Raw genomic sequence first — 18,499 nt, forward strand, 5'->3', positions numbered from 1 at the left:
CCAATGTGGGATAAATAGCCAAAAACGCTCAAAACGAGTGTCTATCCTCACATTCTATTTCCCTCATACCTGTCGTTCAATGTACTAGTTTTGGCTTCTAGAAGGAGCTGAAGTGGCAAAATTCATAAATGATAGTCATACATACACAGTGGTTAATGATGCACCACAAAAGCTTGTGTGCATGGTTTCTATACAACTTCAGCCATAAATCTAATGCCATGCTATTATACTGTGCAATATCAATACTGTACTAAGTTGGGGTTTACTGTGCCAACCCCCTCCCCCACATCCAGAAATTAGTTTGCTGAAAGAACAAATAATGCAATGGGATGATAAGTACAGGAAAGCAGGAAGTCGATGCTACAAACGCAGGATCAAGAGATGCATGGCCATGATATCCCCTTCATTAATATCCAGTTTAGGATGGAGCCAGACACCCAGCCAGAGTGTTAAATAGGTCTCAGAGAAACAGCCTTGCGCCTAACATTCACCCTCGCAAATCGCTGTCACCAATTATTCCATCCTGTCCACCCTTTCATTTCACCCCAGTAACACCGGATGAAGTGGTTAACATAATCGAGTCTTTTTTTTATAACTTTATTTACAAAACCATAAAATTACATACATCTGAACACATTCCACAAGAAGTTAAAATTCCAAAATTATTGAAACGTTTTACACAGCAACTAAATACAATAGAAGATATAATCCCACCCAGAATCACAATAATCGAGTCTTAAACCCTCTAACTGCCAAGGAGACTCATGCCCAGCCCCAATCATTAAGGAAGGTGCATCAGAATTGGCACCCTTCATTACCGCTCTTATCAACTCATCCTTTAAAAACTGTGAAGTACCTAATAACCTAAAAGAGGCTTGGGTTATGCCCCTCCTCAAAAAAACCTAACCTCGACCCCAACATACCGACAAACTGCAAACCTATCACCACAGTCCCCTTCCTCTTAAAGATCATAGACACAATAGCCTATTTCCAAATACAGAAACATTTGGAAGACAACCTTCTTGGCCTACGGCAATCCGGCTTCAGACCTAGGCACAGAACTGAAACTGCACTTTTGGATCTAAAGATCCAAATGGACGAGGCCTTGCTGTTTCCTGCCAAGCACTGCCTGCAATCCGCGGGCAAGGCCCATTTCTTTGAAACACCGGAGGAAGCCAATACGTATTTTGAACAGAACATTTTACCGCTACCAAACAAAGGCTGGCATCTGCTCCTGCCCGATACATGAATTGCAGAGTTAAAAAAAGTATAGCCCAAGGGGCACACCTAAAGTTACGTTCTCCTATTCTGCTTGAGCCATATGATGCGGCTCTGGTAAGCGGTATGTTTTAGTGTTACTTGTTGTGGCCACACAGAGCCACCCACTGTTTCAGACAAGGAAGTTGGGGCATAAGGATACACTGTCCAGTTGGAGGGATGGTGAGGGAGGACGGGGAGGGGGCCAGGGGTTAGTTGGTTAATTGTAAAAACTGATGGTTGTGACGAGTATAAAACGTGCAGAGGGTTTAGGGGGATGGATCAATATGCATATACAGTCATAAAATGGTGACGGCTGGGCTGAACAGTACGATTAAACCAGCGCCATTTCCAGACGCCGTCGCTGCCACAACCCGCACTGATTTATGCAGTGTTCCAGGGCGCTCGTCACGAACCTCTCCAAATCAGTCGAGTCTAGACGACCTCCTTGCAAGCTTTTACTTATTCTTCCTACATCGCTGAGACCTGCAAATACCTTCAGGCCCGCCGGAACCATATTATCATTTGTTCCTGGGCCCTACATCTATACCGTCCGTACCTACATCTCATGGCCCCCCTGCACCACCAATTGATGCTCCAAGCGGCCACCTCTTTTGCCCATACGGATCAATGAAGAAACCTCTCTAATTCATCTACCTATACTCACAGCAATTTCTGCGAGTTCTCAGACCATCTTGGCCCCAGAAGAAGGCGCTGACTTACTTTGCCGAAACGTCAGCAGCACACGGAGCCAGAACCTGCATGGACTGTTCCACATGCTGCATCTACACCTCTAACATCCCACCTAGACGTAGGGCACCTGAGACACATGCCCAATGTCTCCTCCAACTGTATTTGGGCACCTGAGACCGATGCCTAATGTCCTTTCCAACTGGATTTCTACCACTGTGTGTTGATGCATTGGCATGATTTTATTGAATAACAAGCTTCCTGTTGTAAATACAATTGTTTATGTTTATTATAACACCTTTTCTTTATTGGGCACCAGAGATATATGCCCAATATCTGCTCTAACTGTGTTTCTATCTCAGTGTTTTGAGGCATTGACACGCTTTACTGAATCACAAGTTTCTTGTTGAAAACACAAATGACGTATGTTTTTTGAAATACCTTCACTAAAAAATGTTTTGAATTAAACGTAAACTGAAATACTTTACATATGAGTAAGTAATATGTGGTTTTCACCAACAAGATTGTTGCTTCTAACAATGGCTGCCCCAATTGTAAGGGCACCCAAAAGGGTTTTGATACCAGTTTTGCACTTAAATCATTGATGCATTTTTTGAACCTTAGAGGGAAGGACAACCCCCAAGTCACACACGATTAAACTCCTTACCTGGAACATTAGAGGGCTGGCTAATCCCATCAAAGCACGGAAAATTCTGGCACGCCAAAAAGCATAAGATTGATATCCTGCTGCTACAAGAAACACATATTGCACGTAAGGTAGCAGAGTCATTTGCCTGGGAGTGGGGCACCTTGCAAGTGGGAACAGAGTACTCCACACAGTCCAGGGGGGGGGGGGGCGCTGACCCTCATTCACCAGCTTATAGGGTTCCAACTCACTAGATCCAGTTTGATCCGGGGGGGCGCTATGTAATTATATGGGGCTCATTGTGAAACCAGGAGAAAGTACTGATCAACACATACATCCCAAACACAGATGAACCTGACTTTTTACCTTCACATCATCTCACAGATATCACCAGTGGCCGATGCCAAAGTCATATGGAAGGGGGCTGGGGGGGAGACCTTAACACTATCCTGAACCCGCAAATAGACAGAACACCCAGAACGCACTCCAAAGCAGCGTCGACAATATTTCAGGGCATGTCCGTACGATCTCTCAAAAACACCATAATTGAGCCCCTGAGGGTGGACATCACAGAATACTTTGACCGAAACATGGGATCAGTGGATTCTGTCGCCACCGTATGGGAATCTTAAGGTATGGATACAAGGTCACCTATTGGCACGGATGCACAGCACACTGAGGGATATTAGAAAAGAACTCCAGCATACGGAATCTACCCTACACTCCCTAGAGCACGCACGCGCTAAGTCACCGGGGGCTGAGACCCTTAAGCCTTCACAAGAGCAGTTAAAGAAATTCAGGGATCTCGATGACAGAGAAATGTTATACACCACACGTCCCATGAGGGCCAGGAGATATGATGAAGAGAACAAGGCTAGCAAGACCATGGCTAATCTAAGACTGAACATGGGTTTAGATCAATTGAGTATTGTGGGACCAGGCGGGTCCGTTTGTACGGACACCGTAAAGATCAATAAAGTTTTCTTAGACTTTTACACAACATTATATGCAAACTCAGACCAGGTGACATTAAACGAGCTAGAACAGTACATGGATTCCTTCCCTCTCCCCACACTAGAACATGAGGAAAGAAATATTGAATCTCCCCCTCATGCTAGATGAAATTGGTCAGGCAATAAAAGACCTGGCAGCTGGGAGAGCCCCCGGACCGGATGGCCTCCCGGTAGACCTATACAAATGCTACATGGCAGAAATGGTCCCTATATTTCTAGAGGTATGGGACGACACCCTAGCAGTCGGCACATTACCCACGTCAATAAGAGAAGCGATTATCAGTCCTGCTCAAGACACATAAGCCCCTGCACGAACCCACATCCTACTGCCCCCTGTCATTGATAAACACAGACACCAAAATATTTGCTAACGCCATTGCAAACAGACTGTTACCCCACATGAATAAACTAGTACACCCTGACCATTCGTGTTTCATCCCCTCAAGATCCACCTCCCTAAATTTACACAGGCTGTTTGCTATAATATCCCAGCTAGACCCCAGAGCTAAGGTGATAGCGATTTCACTCGACGCAGAAAAAGCTTTCGATTCGGTTTCCTGGAGGTATATGTATGCAACACTTGGGCGACTGGGGTTCGGGCCAGGGTTCCTGGGCTACATCAATTTACTATACAAAGACCCCAGAGCCAGAAGAACAAATCACACCGCATCGCCTGGGTTTGCACAATACAAAGGCACAAGGCAGGGTTGCACACTATCCCCCTCATCTTTGCACTCACAATAGAAGGTATGGCAGCATTCCTGCAACATAGACACACATGGCGAGGTGTGCAGATCCTGAGTCCCCCCAATTATTTTCACTCTACGCAGACAACACCCTGCTATACATCAGAAACCCAGAAACTAACCAGGCACCGGTAATGCATAATGTGAAAGAATTTGCTAAATACTCTAGGTACAAAATCAACTAGGCAAAGTCTGAAATCATCCCACTGACGCAGGGGATGACATGCTTTGACGCCACGATCGGACTTCCGTTGGTCCCCATGCTCAGCTCGATACCTGGGGGACATAGTGGCCACGGACAGGCATACTTTGTACACCACTAATTAAGAACCATTCTTGAGCAACTTGAAACCAAACTAAATATATGGTCCAATCTCTCGATATCAATGTACGGCCGCATTGCTCTGCTTAAGATGGTCGTAGTACCGAAGCTCCTACATCTGTTCAGTAACATCCCGATATATCCCGGACGCACATTCTTTGACAGACTGCAGAAGCTCACTTCTTATTTTTGTGTGGGGACGGGGGGACTGTTAGAATGAATTGGTCCGAATTATGCAAAAAATACGACAGGGGTAGACTAGCTGCCCCCGATTCTGAGCTTTATTTCCAAGCCGCTCAAGCACACTTCGCAAAGTACTAGTTCTAGAACACTGAAAATGATGCCCACATACAGGTGGATAAATATGCTGCCGGCCATACTGACTTACACTCAATGATATTCACAAAGACGAGTGGTGGCGCCAGGGAGGTAGACCCAGTGGCTGCACGGTGTGGGCCTTGACCGCATTGTTCCGGAAGGTGGGGTGTACGGAACCATACAGCCCTAACTCCCCACTCTGGCACTACCCCAACATAGCCCCTACATTGGAAACAATGATGCAGAGCATGGGACCCCGCAAACCATAGGGGAACTGTTGCCGAGAGGCACATTTGTAAAACTGTAAGAAGTCCAGGGAAAGGTTGGGTGTGGACTCAACACTACAATACTGCAGTCTAATAACAGCATTTAGACGTAGATGGCCCTCATTTCCCGCCGAACCGGACCCCCATCCGTTCATACTTAGCATTATGACAGAAGAAGGGCTCAAGGCGGGGATATAGACGATATATAGTACGGTACATGCCCACTCCCTCTCCACAAATTCGATGAAAACAAAATGGGAAAGGGACCCAAGTATGATAATTGATGACACGCAATGGGTCAAATACTGTCAGCTTAGTAAATCTATCTCCCTCAACGCTAATTTCAGATTAGTACAATTCAAAATTTTAAATCACCTACACATCACCCCTGGGAAAATAGCGAAATGTGATCATTCTAAGCAGGTACTCTGCCCCAAGTGCAAAACCCTGGATGCCAACTCCATACATATGCACTGACATTGCCCTTCCATACGACAATTCTGGGAAGAGATAGCCACCACACTTAGCGATATACTGGATATCAAATTCCTGCCACCCCATTGAAATATCTACTAGAGGAAAGAGGGAAAATATCCATCAAGAAGCGTAGGCTTTTCTTTGTTGCCGGGGCGGCGGCTAAACGGAATATCCTTCGAAGCTGGAAGGCGAGAAAGGCACCCACGATCCAAGCTTGGCTTAAAGATTTGATGTATGTTTACGAAAGTGAAGAAAGATATATGTTGCGGGGGTTAGCCCGACATGTAGGCCAAAGGACATATGGTCCCCATTCCACCGCTATTTAGCGGACATCCATGAAGAACCCTCGACCAAGACAGGATCCGATGAACTGGACATGTGCCAATGAAACCATCCACAATACTGTATCTGAATACTTCTGAAATGCACTTAGCAGATGATTGTTTGAAATGTGTATAAAAATGTTGTAACCGTCAGCGATAAATGTTTTTTTTTTTAAACTGCATGATCATTACAGATGCAGGAAACTCATCCATAGAGGGCTCTGTCCAGGCACTCTGGGGCAAAATACATGCAAACCTCCGAATTTGCATATGGTTTGCACCAACAGAAGTGACTTCAGAGAAAAGGACATTGTGAGGAGCATCAGCATTGATACTTGGAGGCACCATGGAAATGACTTTAAAATAAGTTGTCATAAGTAAACCAAGTGGCTTTGTGGTGCAACATATATAAATTGTACTATTACATATGGAGAAACTGTATAGTCACTGGGCTTTTTTTTAATAATAGCATGATATATTATCAAGCTATGAAGTGAATCAGAATCAATTACAGAGCTGCAGATAAGACAGTGCGATTAAATGATTTGCCCAGGATCACACACTTTGGTTAAATGGTGAAACCGGGATGTGGACAATTTAAGCAACTGAGCACACCTTCCCAGGTTTAGCCGATATACAGATTTATTAAGGTTTTGCTTTGCATTTCATGTGCTTAAATAATACTTTATTTATAGTAATGCCTTGGAAGCAAACCACATTACATAATAAACTAGCCTTTCATAGTACACTAACTATACGCTACATACATTGCCATAGAAATAAGTTGAGCAATAAGAGTATGGATTTATTGTTATTCCCCCATCCTGCATTCAAAGTGAGCGTAACAAATCACCCTTGGGTTTCAAAGCTATAGTCTTAATTTCATAAAGCATGCAACATTAGGTACACGTATCATTCCCTCCCATTCACATTTCTAAAGGGACAAAAGTCCCAGCTAATAGTCTCCCCTCCCTCCCATCAGTCCCTAATGGCTCACATTCTAATGCTCGGTTTACACAGAGCAACGTGATTGTCCCTCTGCTGCCCAGAGCTACTTGGGGCATAGTCCTGGTTGCAGGGCGCCTCGCCCATTCAGAAAAGGTAAGGTGTCCTGCTGCCAGGACAATGAGCGTGCTGGGCAGGAATTGCTCGGCACAGATTGTCCCGCTTTGTCCTCCCCGTAGTGGAGCCAAAACTGTTGGCATGAGCAGCAGGAGATTGCAAAGGTGTATAGCAACATATTTGCCTTAGTGATATGTCATTATTCCCTCTTTTGTAGGTTTCTGGCAATCGTTGACAGATGTTTGTATGCTCTACTTTTTGTGTTTGTAGTGTGTGCCTGCTTTGTGTTGCACCATGTAAGGGTTGATATTACTTGTCATGGTGTGAACTGTATGGCTGTCCTCAAGTCATAGCATGGTGGTTCATTGGAAATTTGAGGAGGCTGCACTTAAAAAAGCCGATGGGGTTTTGGTTATCATTTGCTAAGCAATAGATCTGCCCGCTTAATGAACAGGTGGGTCTTTTTAAAGATATTTTGGGCTATTCTATCAACCAGTGGTGTCCTGGCTGGGCGATGGAATGACATCGAACAAAAACATCAACACCCGCCTGTCACGCCGTTTCTGGATTACTGTGTGCTCCTTAATACATTTATTTTCAGAACACAAGAAGCAGTGTAACACAAAATGGCAGGTGGCCACTGCAACAAGTGCTGAGGGGTATCAGAGGATCCCACAATCCAGATACACAAATGAATTGAGCCGACTGGGTAGGAGGGAAGGGGGATGACATCTCTGAGTGCAAGCATAGAGCCTCCAGTCCCAAAAGGCTGACCCTTTAATAAGAGCAGCTCAGACAGAGGAGATCGAGGGTAGGATGGTGAGGAAGTGTTAGAGCAGCCATATTTCAAATCACCAATCAGAAGGAGTTCGATTTCAGGGAGAAGAGTGGTGAGGCGGGCGGGAGCAGTATTGCAGTTTAGTGAGGATTTAATAGAAGGCAGGGGGTGTTCTTGTAAAAACATTCTTTTTGATTTTATTTAACTTATAAAGTAACAGTTAGAAATGCTATAATTTGAAAATCGACTATTTTCATTCCAGATGTACACGTGCTGTATAAATACCAGCAACATAACGTATAGTCATTTATCGCTATCAAAAGAGGAAGACGGTGGTCGGATTACAATAAAGTTTAGCTAGATGGGCTGCGAATTTGCCTATGGCGCTGGGGATACAGGTGATCAGAGGACTAATGGCATATGCAACACATACGAGGTACATCATAAACTCGAGGCAGGCTTGGGCTGGCCTAGAAGGTAATGCCGACAGCGCAAGCCCAACATGCCAATGTGGACCAGCTTTTTGGTTAAACTGGGTCACTCTTTCGGCTAATGTCGGCTAGCCCCCAGTCTGTTGAGTTACTTCACTGTGCAGCTTGGAGTTTCGACCAGTGTTACTGGACAAATATTCTCCAAAGTGCACAATTTGCAAAATGTTTCCATAAAAAAAACATGTGGGTACTCCTCAGCCTACCACAAAAGAAATGAATTGCCATTTACTACTGTGGGCCACTTCTTTTTCATTGGCTGGGGCCTTGACAACATTATTTTTCCAAAACCAGCCGACTAATGCAGCGTGATGACGACACAAACTGCGGACGTGCCTACCTCTCCCACCGCAGGCGCGCGCTCCTCCCCGCCTCAAACACAACCTCACGCAAAAGGAATCCTCACGCTCGCTGTACACCAGTCACTCAGCTCGGTTTCCTGAAGCACTTTACCTCGGACGAGTGAAAGTACTTCCAACTTGCGACACATACCACGCCTCCGTCAGTCAACGCCACAACCTGTGATAACCTCTGAGCCCGGAGTCCAAGCATTTACGAAGGGGAGCGGGTTTCTGGAAAGAAAAAGGGTGTGGATTTTCAGATCAAAGTCCACATCCGATACGATTTCCAGCGCTGCAAAACAATGGCAACCGACAAAAATGCGCAGTCTTTCACGAAGCGCGTGCACGGGTTCCCGCCTTCGCTTCGCAGACCCTGCGTGTGAGTTGAGACTTCACAGGAACGAGTCGGCCACGGATCTAGTTCGTAAAACGTCCACACAAAAAAGCTACACAAACCGGTCCTCGCCACAGCCATTACTTCCTTAGTGGCACGAGCACAAAGCTGGACTGATGTGAATTTGCAGCCTGCCAAAAATACACCGCTTCCATAAATAATGCCACACTTGAAGCTTGCAGGATAACACATAGCTGCGTCATTTAGCTGGACTATACCCAAATTGCTTGCTTGATTGAGGGTAGTTTGTTCTTGGGTAATATCTCGCTCGTTAAACGTTCGCCTCAAACATGAGGCCAGCCTGCAACGCCAAGTTCAAATCTTGCATGGCCGACTCGGCCCTTTATCTTTCTGAAGTCGATAATATGGACACCATTGAATTGAGTGCCATTAAACGGGTAATTGCAGCTATTTGTGCAGTGATAAGCAAGGCAAATCCAGCATGCAGTGCCATATAAAATGTTTAGTTTGCTCAAACCTCAACTAGGACAATTGCATACGTCATGGAACTCCTTTATGAACGAATGCAAAAGGCCAAACTACCTTAAACTCTGAATTCAGATATATCTTAATTCCCACACTAGGAACACCTCCACTCCTATTCAACATCTTCAAATAACTGGCCATAGTAGAAATCATTAGAAACGTGCCTGAGGGGTGCAACTAACACTGCAAAGATCTACTATTTGATGGCAAGAATGACAAGTCCATTCACAGTTAATGTAAAACATCCATGTTCACTCTACCATAACCTCTGGTTTGCATTCAAAACGCATTCATTAGCAGACATGAATGCTGCTTCTGGCTCCACAGCCCATTGAACAATGAGCCTGAAGCATGAGGTGCAGGGACAGCGCAAAATACCCTTGATGGATGGCCTGAATACTACTCTATACTGTAGTCCTCGAAAGACAGTCCGATGTGAATAATTGGGGGAGGAAAGCTTAAGTTCTGACTGCAGCTGAGAGAGGGGGTTCCCCAAGAAGGGAAGCCTCTGAGTGAGGAGGGAGCAGGCATGCCACCTATTTGTCCCCTACTCTCAAAAGCCGAGTCAAAAGCTGTGCCCAAAATTCAGTTTGTACAGTGACAGCGGGAAGAGAACAAACAGCTCTGCACTGCATCTTGTAATGTAGTCCTTGGAACAAACTTTACAGTAATTCATAGTAGGCTTTAGGTGGTTCACCACGATTACCAACACACGCGCCCTGGTTTTTAGGATCTATGTGTTTTCATAGACTTGTTTAAAAGTCAGCAGTTTGTTTGTGCACTTTAGGTCGACATGAATGCAACAATTTGTATTTATAGAATTGGGGTTGTGAGGGTTCCATACTCCGATCTAGCCCACACACCCATTTGTACCACTGTATAATGTTACTGGTCGATTTTGAATAAAAGTGCATAAACTACTGACTTTTAAACAGCATTCTATAAAAAAAGATTCGTTTTTTCAATACCCGTTTGCATTACTTTGTGCGAGACCAGAAAAAAATGCTAATTGTGTCAATGCTTGCAGGTATAATTGTAGTGCAATCTCCTCGCTCCTGTTGATTGAGTTTCAGACACATACATTTTGCCCACAAGCACAGTAGGAATAAGGGGCAACTGAATGCCTATGTGATTAAAAGTGCTTCCACACGTCGATGGCTCAGCTGTTAAATCTACTGTGCTGTACACTGAACGCATTCACTGCAGTTCTGTGTTCATCGAATATCCTGTTAGGTTGCTACTACCATTTGACATGACTTCATACATGTAGAACCAGTACAATGACCTGAAAGAAATAATCAGGTTATACATTAAAAACACTCAATAACTAAGCGAACAGAAAATACTGAACATGTTCACAGAAAGTTCTATGCTTGTATCCTATTAGGTTGAAGGAGTGGCGCACACCAAAAAACACATCAGATTTGGACAAAAAACAGACTATGAAATATTTTTTGACACGACTTTATACGTGTAGGGCTGGTAACACTTAACTGGAAGGAAGCAGGGCATAAATAAAAAGTATATTTTTATTTTATTTGTGTTTGTTTACTTAAACCCTTCACAACATAAAATTAATACATCAATCCAGATGATCTAAAAACAATCGTTCCAAATACATACATTCACATTTAGATTACAACTAAAACAAAGTTTAAAACGAAACCATTCATTCCAAATTCAGTTTTGTAAAAGCAGGTAAGGTGCAAGTTATTTTATAGGTCACAATGTTCAATGCAGTGGAAGAACCATCTAGCAATTGTGAATCAAGGTTTTTCCTCGACTCCCACAGTGAACATATCTCTGAAACCCTGTGGCGCTGAAGGGAGAGGAGCGGCTGATCAAGCCAACATGCAGAGAGACGTGCCACCACCAGCACTTCTCAGCTGCAGAAAAAAAAAAGACTTCAGCCTCCCTCAGCACTGAATAGCAGCACAGCTGAAATAGCACAGTGGTTGAACCGATACCTCCCATGTAGAAGACTTGGTTCAATTGCCCATTAAGGTCGTGTGGGTAAAGTTAACCTAAATTCATGAAATAACATCTACACCACCACAAAATCATGGGGAAATAAACAAAACCTTCTTTCATGAAGCCAGAGGAACACAGAATGCCTTACAGGAGGAGCAAACCAGATAAACTGGAGCAGAGCTCTTGCAGAGGAGAGTTAATTGGAACTCCTAATTGATCCAGCTGTTATTCGAATTAACTAATGGGGGATGACCTATCCTGGGAGATATGATATAAGCACTACTTCCACCATTGGTGAGGCCAGACAGTTCAGCCAATCAGTAGTCGGCTAAGGGGAGAAAGGACTGAATAAAAACAATTCAGTTGCAAGTTCTCTCATTTGGGGACTGGTTCTTTGTCTTGTTGGTTAAAGACAAGCAGCAGAGAAGAAGCCTGAATCAGGTGAAGGAAGGCTACCTTCTGCCTGGTAGCTACCCTGCTATGCTGAAGAGGGAAACCTGAGAGAGCCCAGCTGAACCCAGAGGGCGAGAGAAGAGGCCCACACCACTCTGATCCAGGAGGCAAAAGGAGCTGAAAGGCAGTCTGTGGAAGGGGCTAGGCAACCTGAAGTTGCCCAGTGAAGAAGGAACTGTGGGCGGCCTGACTAATCCTGGAGAGCAAGAGGTGAGAAGGGTTGAGTCCAGTGCGAAGGAGTCAGGTTAGAGACGCATCCCCTTTGTTAACCTAAGAAAGTGAAGATACCCCACAAGAGGGTGGCTAACCCCGAGAGAGGGGATAGAGAGTCAAGTGACCTCAAAAGAAGGAGAGGGGAGGAAGCAAGAAGGGGCAGCGTGACGATACCCCAAGAGAAGGAGTGAGTTAAGAGAAAGTGAAGATACCCAAAGAGACTCGAGGGTCGTAGCTTGACGGAACTGTGGATCTCTGCGCTTGTCTGTATCAGTTTCTCAGCTCCGGTTATATATCCTGCTGCCTGTAATTAGGTTACCGGTGGGACAGAGCTCCTGCAGTCCCAGTGTTTAAGACTGTATGAATTTGGGGTTGGAACCCTGTGTTAACATGGCGCTGGATGTGGCATGTGCCAGTTGGTATTCACAAACCCTGTATTCAGTCTCTAATGATAAAGGACACCGTTTTGTGCCTGAGATTGGTTGAGTTTTATTGCTCCATCAGTTCAGTTTACAATTTTTTTGTATACAATTTTGCCTAATTATTAGCAGACAGCTCTGCATGTAGTTGATTATATGCCAGATGCTGTTAGCATTAGCTAAAGTCCCGACACATGTTTCAATCATAGGTCTTTCTCAAGGCTGTGCAGTTGGTTGGTTGTGATATGGTAGTGTAATAGTCGTGACACGGTGAGTTTGTAGCACGCAAATCAAGACATTCAATTGATACAATGGGGTACATGATTAGGTACATTATATATGATACACAAGTTAGTAATTGCCATTTGCATTGTGCCTGTGGCAATAGTGGTGAGCTGTGAGTTGACCGTGGGTGGTAAGCTATTTGAGTGACAAGTATTAAGATCGGCAACAATTCAGATATATTAATACAGATTAGGTTGATCAGTGAGCGATAAATTCAAAACATGATGATATTAAGTATGTTATAAGTTAGCATTTCAGTCATGTGTTTTAACACAAGAAGGGAGAAAGAAGAAGGTAGAGTATTAGTCAGAGGTCAATTATGTGTGTGTGGTATTAGCGATATTGTTGGGTGCTTACTGTGGAGCGAGGGCCGGTCTTGTCCTCTATGGGTACGTCCGGTTGGCTGGCATCTAGTATAGCTGGTTAGCTTCTGTTGAGATAAGTATGCAGTGTGAGTATTGACCCAGTGGTTCTACTGATGAATGAAAGTGGGTCGAGCGTGGTGAGTCGTAGGGGGTGCCCTGGCGATGAAGGGGTCCCGCAACAGGTGTATGTGTGTGGAGGAGTGGTGCGGGCTGGACGGAGGGAGTCAGATGGCGAACCCTGGTCAATAGGGTGGTCCTGCATAGGCTTGGCGGTGAAACGGTGTGAGGATTGACCGGGTGAGTGGAGCCTGGGAGGCATGTGGCGATCCCAGTGAGGTAATCGCCCCTGGAAGATTGGTGTGGTGGCAGATGGGAGGACCAGGTGGTTGTTAGGCAGAAACCTGTGCAGTTCCCTCTGGGACCACTGCAAAAGATTTAAGACGACAGGTGTTTGGCAGTAAACCCACTTGGTAGCAGTCTGTACCACACAGATTCACTTGGTAGCTGTGGCTGAGCAGTCAGACTTCCCTCAAGAAGAGTGAGGGAGTATACAGAGTATTCACAATAGGTCAAGAGTACACAATAGAACAAGTAAACACTGACCAGGGCTTGGTGTAAAAGAGATAAAATTATTCATTTAAAACCACATCTAGAAAAACACACAGGCACTAATAGTAAGCAATTCAAAAACACGGTCACTAAAAGATATACACTCCCTTAAAAGAATAGTAGACAAGTCTTAAGTAAAGCCCCACTTATTTTCAGACAGCGGTGAGCGCTTAACGTAGATGGCACTCTAATAGTTCGTTTTAAAAAGGGAGAGAAAAGAAGAGAACAAATTGAAATAGATCCCAACACTTTTACAAGAACATAACAAGAGAGAAAGGCAAAGTAAAACCGTGAATTCAGAGTCAGTAGGCCGGATCCGCTTTAAGAGGATCGAAACGAAATGTGTCCAAGGTCACATGGTTGCAGTGCACAAAAGTCTTGTAATGGTTCAAAAAGGAGTTGGACCAAAGAAAGGGACCAGTTAGAGGGTCAAGGCGGCCAGCCCAGTCCAGAAGTTAAGGAGTTATTATTATCTTGGAGCAATCTTTAGAAAGGGAGGCATGGCGGACATGGTACCTTAAAGTGGTGAGAACACTCCAGCGGGGGCAATTGTTCCTGGCAGCGGATGCAAGTCGGTGCTTCGTCAGGGGGAGGAGAGGATCTCGTCGTGGAGGAAGACAGGAGTCCGTTGCACTGCCAGGGAAGAAACCAGCCGCAGAGTTTCTCAGGTACAAGGAGTGGTCCGTTGATTCGCGGTTCAGTGGTGAGTGGCTATCCGGCCGCCAGGGTGCTTGGCACGGGCAGTTCAACCACAAACCAGTCTGGGGTGCGAAGAAAGAAAGGTAAACTGGTTGTGCCCACCAGTCAGGGGAAGAATCCTCCCCAGCTGGGAGATCTTCTGTCGTCGGGAAGTGGTGAGTTGGTTCTGCAGGGCTCCACCGGTGGTGTCGTCGTGGTAGGTCGGCTCAGCTTCTTCCTCGTCGGATTCTCAGGTCCTGTGGCGACTTCTGAAGTTCCAGTCCGCAAAGCCCTTCTTTTATGCAGCATACCCCCATTCACTCAGCCTAGCTGTCAAACAAACATGCTAAGTGGTGAGCCGGCCGGCTCACCACTTGGGCCAATCACACAAGAGTGCGACTCTCAGTCCAGGTTGCCTAAATCCCCTCCCACACCCCCTGTGGTACCCAGACAGAGTGGCACCACTTTTGGAGGCTTCTGTGGAGAAGCCCGCCAAAAAAGTGTAACAAAAAGGGCTCGACTTGGGTTGGAGTCACAGAAGAGAACACAAACGCCATTTTAGAATCAAGTATTGGCAAAAAATACCAACCGGAGAATTAATATTAATTAAATAAACCGGCGGTATGTTCGAGGCTATGAGAATTAAATAATTAAAGTTGGTAGCCTCGAACAATGGGAAAATCCCATAGGGAAATATTCGCGGTCGAATATAAAAAGTAGTTTCCACTGCCACCAGCCAAAACTCGATCAGGGGGGACGGAGATGTGCCCCCTCGACTAACAGACCCCGGGGCAATCGAATTGCCCCGACCAGTACGTCCACAATATGATGGTTTGTGTTAATAATTTGGGACTAGTAAAGCCAATGGTGACTTTACATGCCCTGGGAGACAGTAGTCAGTCCCAGGGTATGGAGTCTATGGTGGGGGGTCACTATGACACCCCTATGTTACTGCACGGAGGGTGCTGTGTAACACACATAATAAAAACACATGAGACCCTATGGAGTAAAGGACCCCATAACCCATAAAACACATTACCAGTCAAAGGAATACCATAAGTCATGTCCAAGAGTGGGAGAAAAAGAGTCTCACTCTTGGCAGGAGGAAAAAAACAAACTCCAGAAATCCAGCAAAGCTGCTGGGGGACTCACTAGGTTAGGAAATTCAGCCTGAAGAGAGAATTCTCCCTAACAGTGGTGCGTGTTGAGGTGGGGCAATGTGGTTCCCAGAACTGACGGATGCGCTGTCGCTGTATGTCACATGGACACCAGACCCGCGGTTGGTTACCCAGGTGATGGCCATTGTGGTTTAAGAAACAGTATATATAAAAGGAACGTATGATTTCCAACCTCAAATACCCCAGAAGAGGGGAAGAGGGTGAATGTGATGCTGGAAATGCATCAGAGGGACAGGGCCTCTGAATCCTTGTCCTTTACTGCTTTTTATCGTGTGTTCCGTCATGTTTTCTGCCCAGGAGTCCATGTGGGACTCCTGGCAGTGCAGCTCTCTCTTTTGGTTTGGTGATCAGACCCATGGGATACCCTTATGGCACCCATGGGTAGGGGTACAACCCTGTGCCCCTAGTGTATGTTTTTGGGCACCTGTGGGTGGCCCACAGAGCAGGGTATGGGCTGGTGGCAGCTCCATGCTGAATTTGACAGGTGCTCTGGGTGTCCTCCATTTTGGGATACCCAGGCCCTGCCATTGGGGTCAGTTGATCCCTGATAGGAAACAAGATGGCCCCTTGCTTTCTATTGCCTGTTACCTTGTTTTCCCAAAGTCCTGGGAAGCCCTGACTCTGTTCCCAAAGTCCTGGGAAGCCCTGACTCTGTCCCTTCCCCCTGGCTGGCTGTTGGGTGGAAGTTCCATATATGGTGTTGTTGTGAAGGCCCAGCTAGACTGGCTGGAGCCTTCCCAGTGACTATGTTGTGGGTACCTCCTGTGGGTGGGACCTGGGTGAATGGAGTGTGTGACCAATATACACTCCTTGTTGTGGTTGTCTGGTTTCTGGCATGAGAGACAAAGACTGAGACAGCCCTGCCCGAAACTGGCCTGAATGCAGTGTGTAGTGTTGAATGGCTGGGTACTTGTCCCAATCCACATTCCTTGTTGTGAGTGTCTGAAAGGCAGGAGTGTGGCCTGAATGCAATGTGTGCCTGATTGGCTGACTGACTGCATGAATGCCCTTCCGTATGATTGGCTGCTGAGTGTGTACCAGCAGTGTGGATGAGAGACAGAATAGTATATCTGGGGACCTCTCACCACTGTTAATTGTTCAGAAGCGTTCTGGAGTTGAGTCTCCACTCTAAGAGTAACTGGAACTGCTGATCCTCGACGCCCAGCTGGAAGAAGAAGACTTGCTGCTACATTTGCTTCGACCGATCCGAAGGCTGCCGAAATCGAAGACTGACCCGAGAGAGGACCTGGTAAGGCGCCCTCTTCCCGTGCTCCGAGGGACCATCGAGCACCGCTGCATCTTCGCCGAAGCGCCCTGGAAGACAGACCCTCGAAAGGCTGCCGACCCGTGACGGGACCGCCGAGGAGATCGAAGTGAAGCACCCGGACATCGCCGCCGTCGAAGTCCATCGCCGTCGACCAGGGTTCGCAGGTTTGTGTAACCGCTGGAGGCCCGTCGAAGTTGTGTTGCCCAGCCGTGGGAACCACTTGACGCCGTGCCGCCGACGACCGGAGCCATCCGCCCCTTGCTAAGAACATTTGAATCGAAGGACTCCCTCGTCCGCACCGTCGACTGCTTTATCCTGCCGGAGAAAGTCGAGGACGACCAACGCGCCGAGGAGAAACCTGCCGGTGGGTTTCCCGCCACCCGAAGACCACAAAAGACTCAAACGACTCGACGCCCTTGCTGGGCCTCCGTCTCCACAATCTTTGCGGTCCAGAACTATTGTCACCGAGGTGCCCCGCACGCCTCTGCCTTGCAGGACGCCGACGCTCCGACGCCGACGAGCACCGCTCGGACGAAGCTGCCGCCTCATCGACGCCGTTCTACCCAGTTTGTCGACGGACGTTTGACGCCCCGTGTCTCCCGCTTGAAAGGGAAGGCATTCAAGAAGGGCCGTCGATTCCCCGCTGCCGAACGCCGAGTTCCTCGACGCTTCTCGATGATCCGTGACTCCCGCTTGAAAGGGGGGTCGCTCAAGAAGGATCTGTCGACACCTCTTCGAAGAACTCGACTCCACCAGGTACATTGGGGGGGTAAAAACATTATAGGAGGGAATAAGACTTGCAGAACAATATATGGACTGGGCTTGTGCTATATCTTTACCTTACAGGTTGCCCAGGTGTGGGGATCTCCACACAGAACTGTGTCTAGTGGTAGGGGCCAGTATTCTGCCTATTGCTCAACCATCTTATTTTCTCTCCTTTCTCTATTGCTGGTTTCACTCTATTGATCTGTGTGACATTGTTACAGTATTGTTGATGCACTTTAATGAGATCTAATACAAAGGGTGGTACCACTTTAGAATTGTATATATTTGGCATTGTTGATTTTCCTAAGTACAAAGTGAGTTATTATGATAAGTGTACATAACCTTGAATATTGATTATATAAAGACTGTGTTCTAACCAATACAGTGTGTGGACATTCCTTTGTGGGGGCTTGGGGACTACACTGTACTTAAGAACCAGCCTGCATCACCTCCTGAGAAGCTAGGCCTTGATTGCTCGTCCATTGCTACCGTAATAGAGAATCTTGGCTGGGGTCTTCTGTGCCTCTCTTCTACCATATAGAGAGCAGAAGTACAGACACCCCCTACCAGTCTTTACAGTGAAGATACCCTGGAACAGGGATGAAAGAGAGAAATCCACTGTATGGAGTGAAAGAGTGGCGAAGGGGAACATAAACACTCCAGAGTGAGGTAAAAAGGCACCCTGAGGT

General features: G+C 46.2%; 1 protein-coding gene across 3 annotated transcripts in view; it reads right to left on the reverse strand.

Moving 5' to 3' along the window:
- The window catches only part of SH3D19 (SH3 domain containing 19), a 1,396,196-nt gene that overhangs the window by 1,150,911 nt on the left and 226,786 nt on the right, over positions 1-18,499 (reverse strand). Inside the window, exon 1 of one of the 3 annotated variants that reach the window (XM_069631269.1) lies at positions 8,840-8,891. The exons of the other annotated variants lie outside the window; for them this stretch is intronic. Coding sequence (XP_069487370.1) covers positions 8,840-8,876 — 37 coding nt within the window. The 5' untranslated portion in view covers positions 8,877-8,891. Of the gene's footprint in view, positions 1-8,839; positions 8,892-18,499 lie in introns of those variants that run through there. 3 annotated transcript variants of the gene reach the window in all.

The sequence above is a fragment of the Ambystoma mexicanum genome, chromosome 6q (assembly GCF_040938575.1).
Source record: "Ambystoma mexicanum isolate Mex_15411 chromosome 6q, UKY_AmexF1_1, whole genome shotgun sequence".
Lineage (NCBI taxonomy): Eukaryota > Metazoa > Chordata > Amphibia > Caudata > Ambystomatidae > Ambystoma > Ambystoma mexicanum.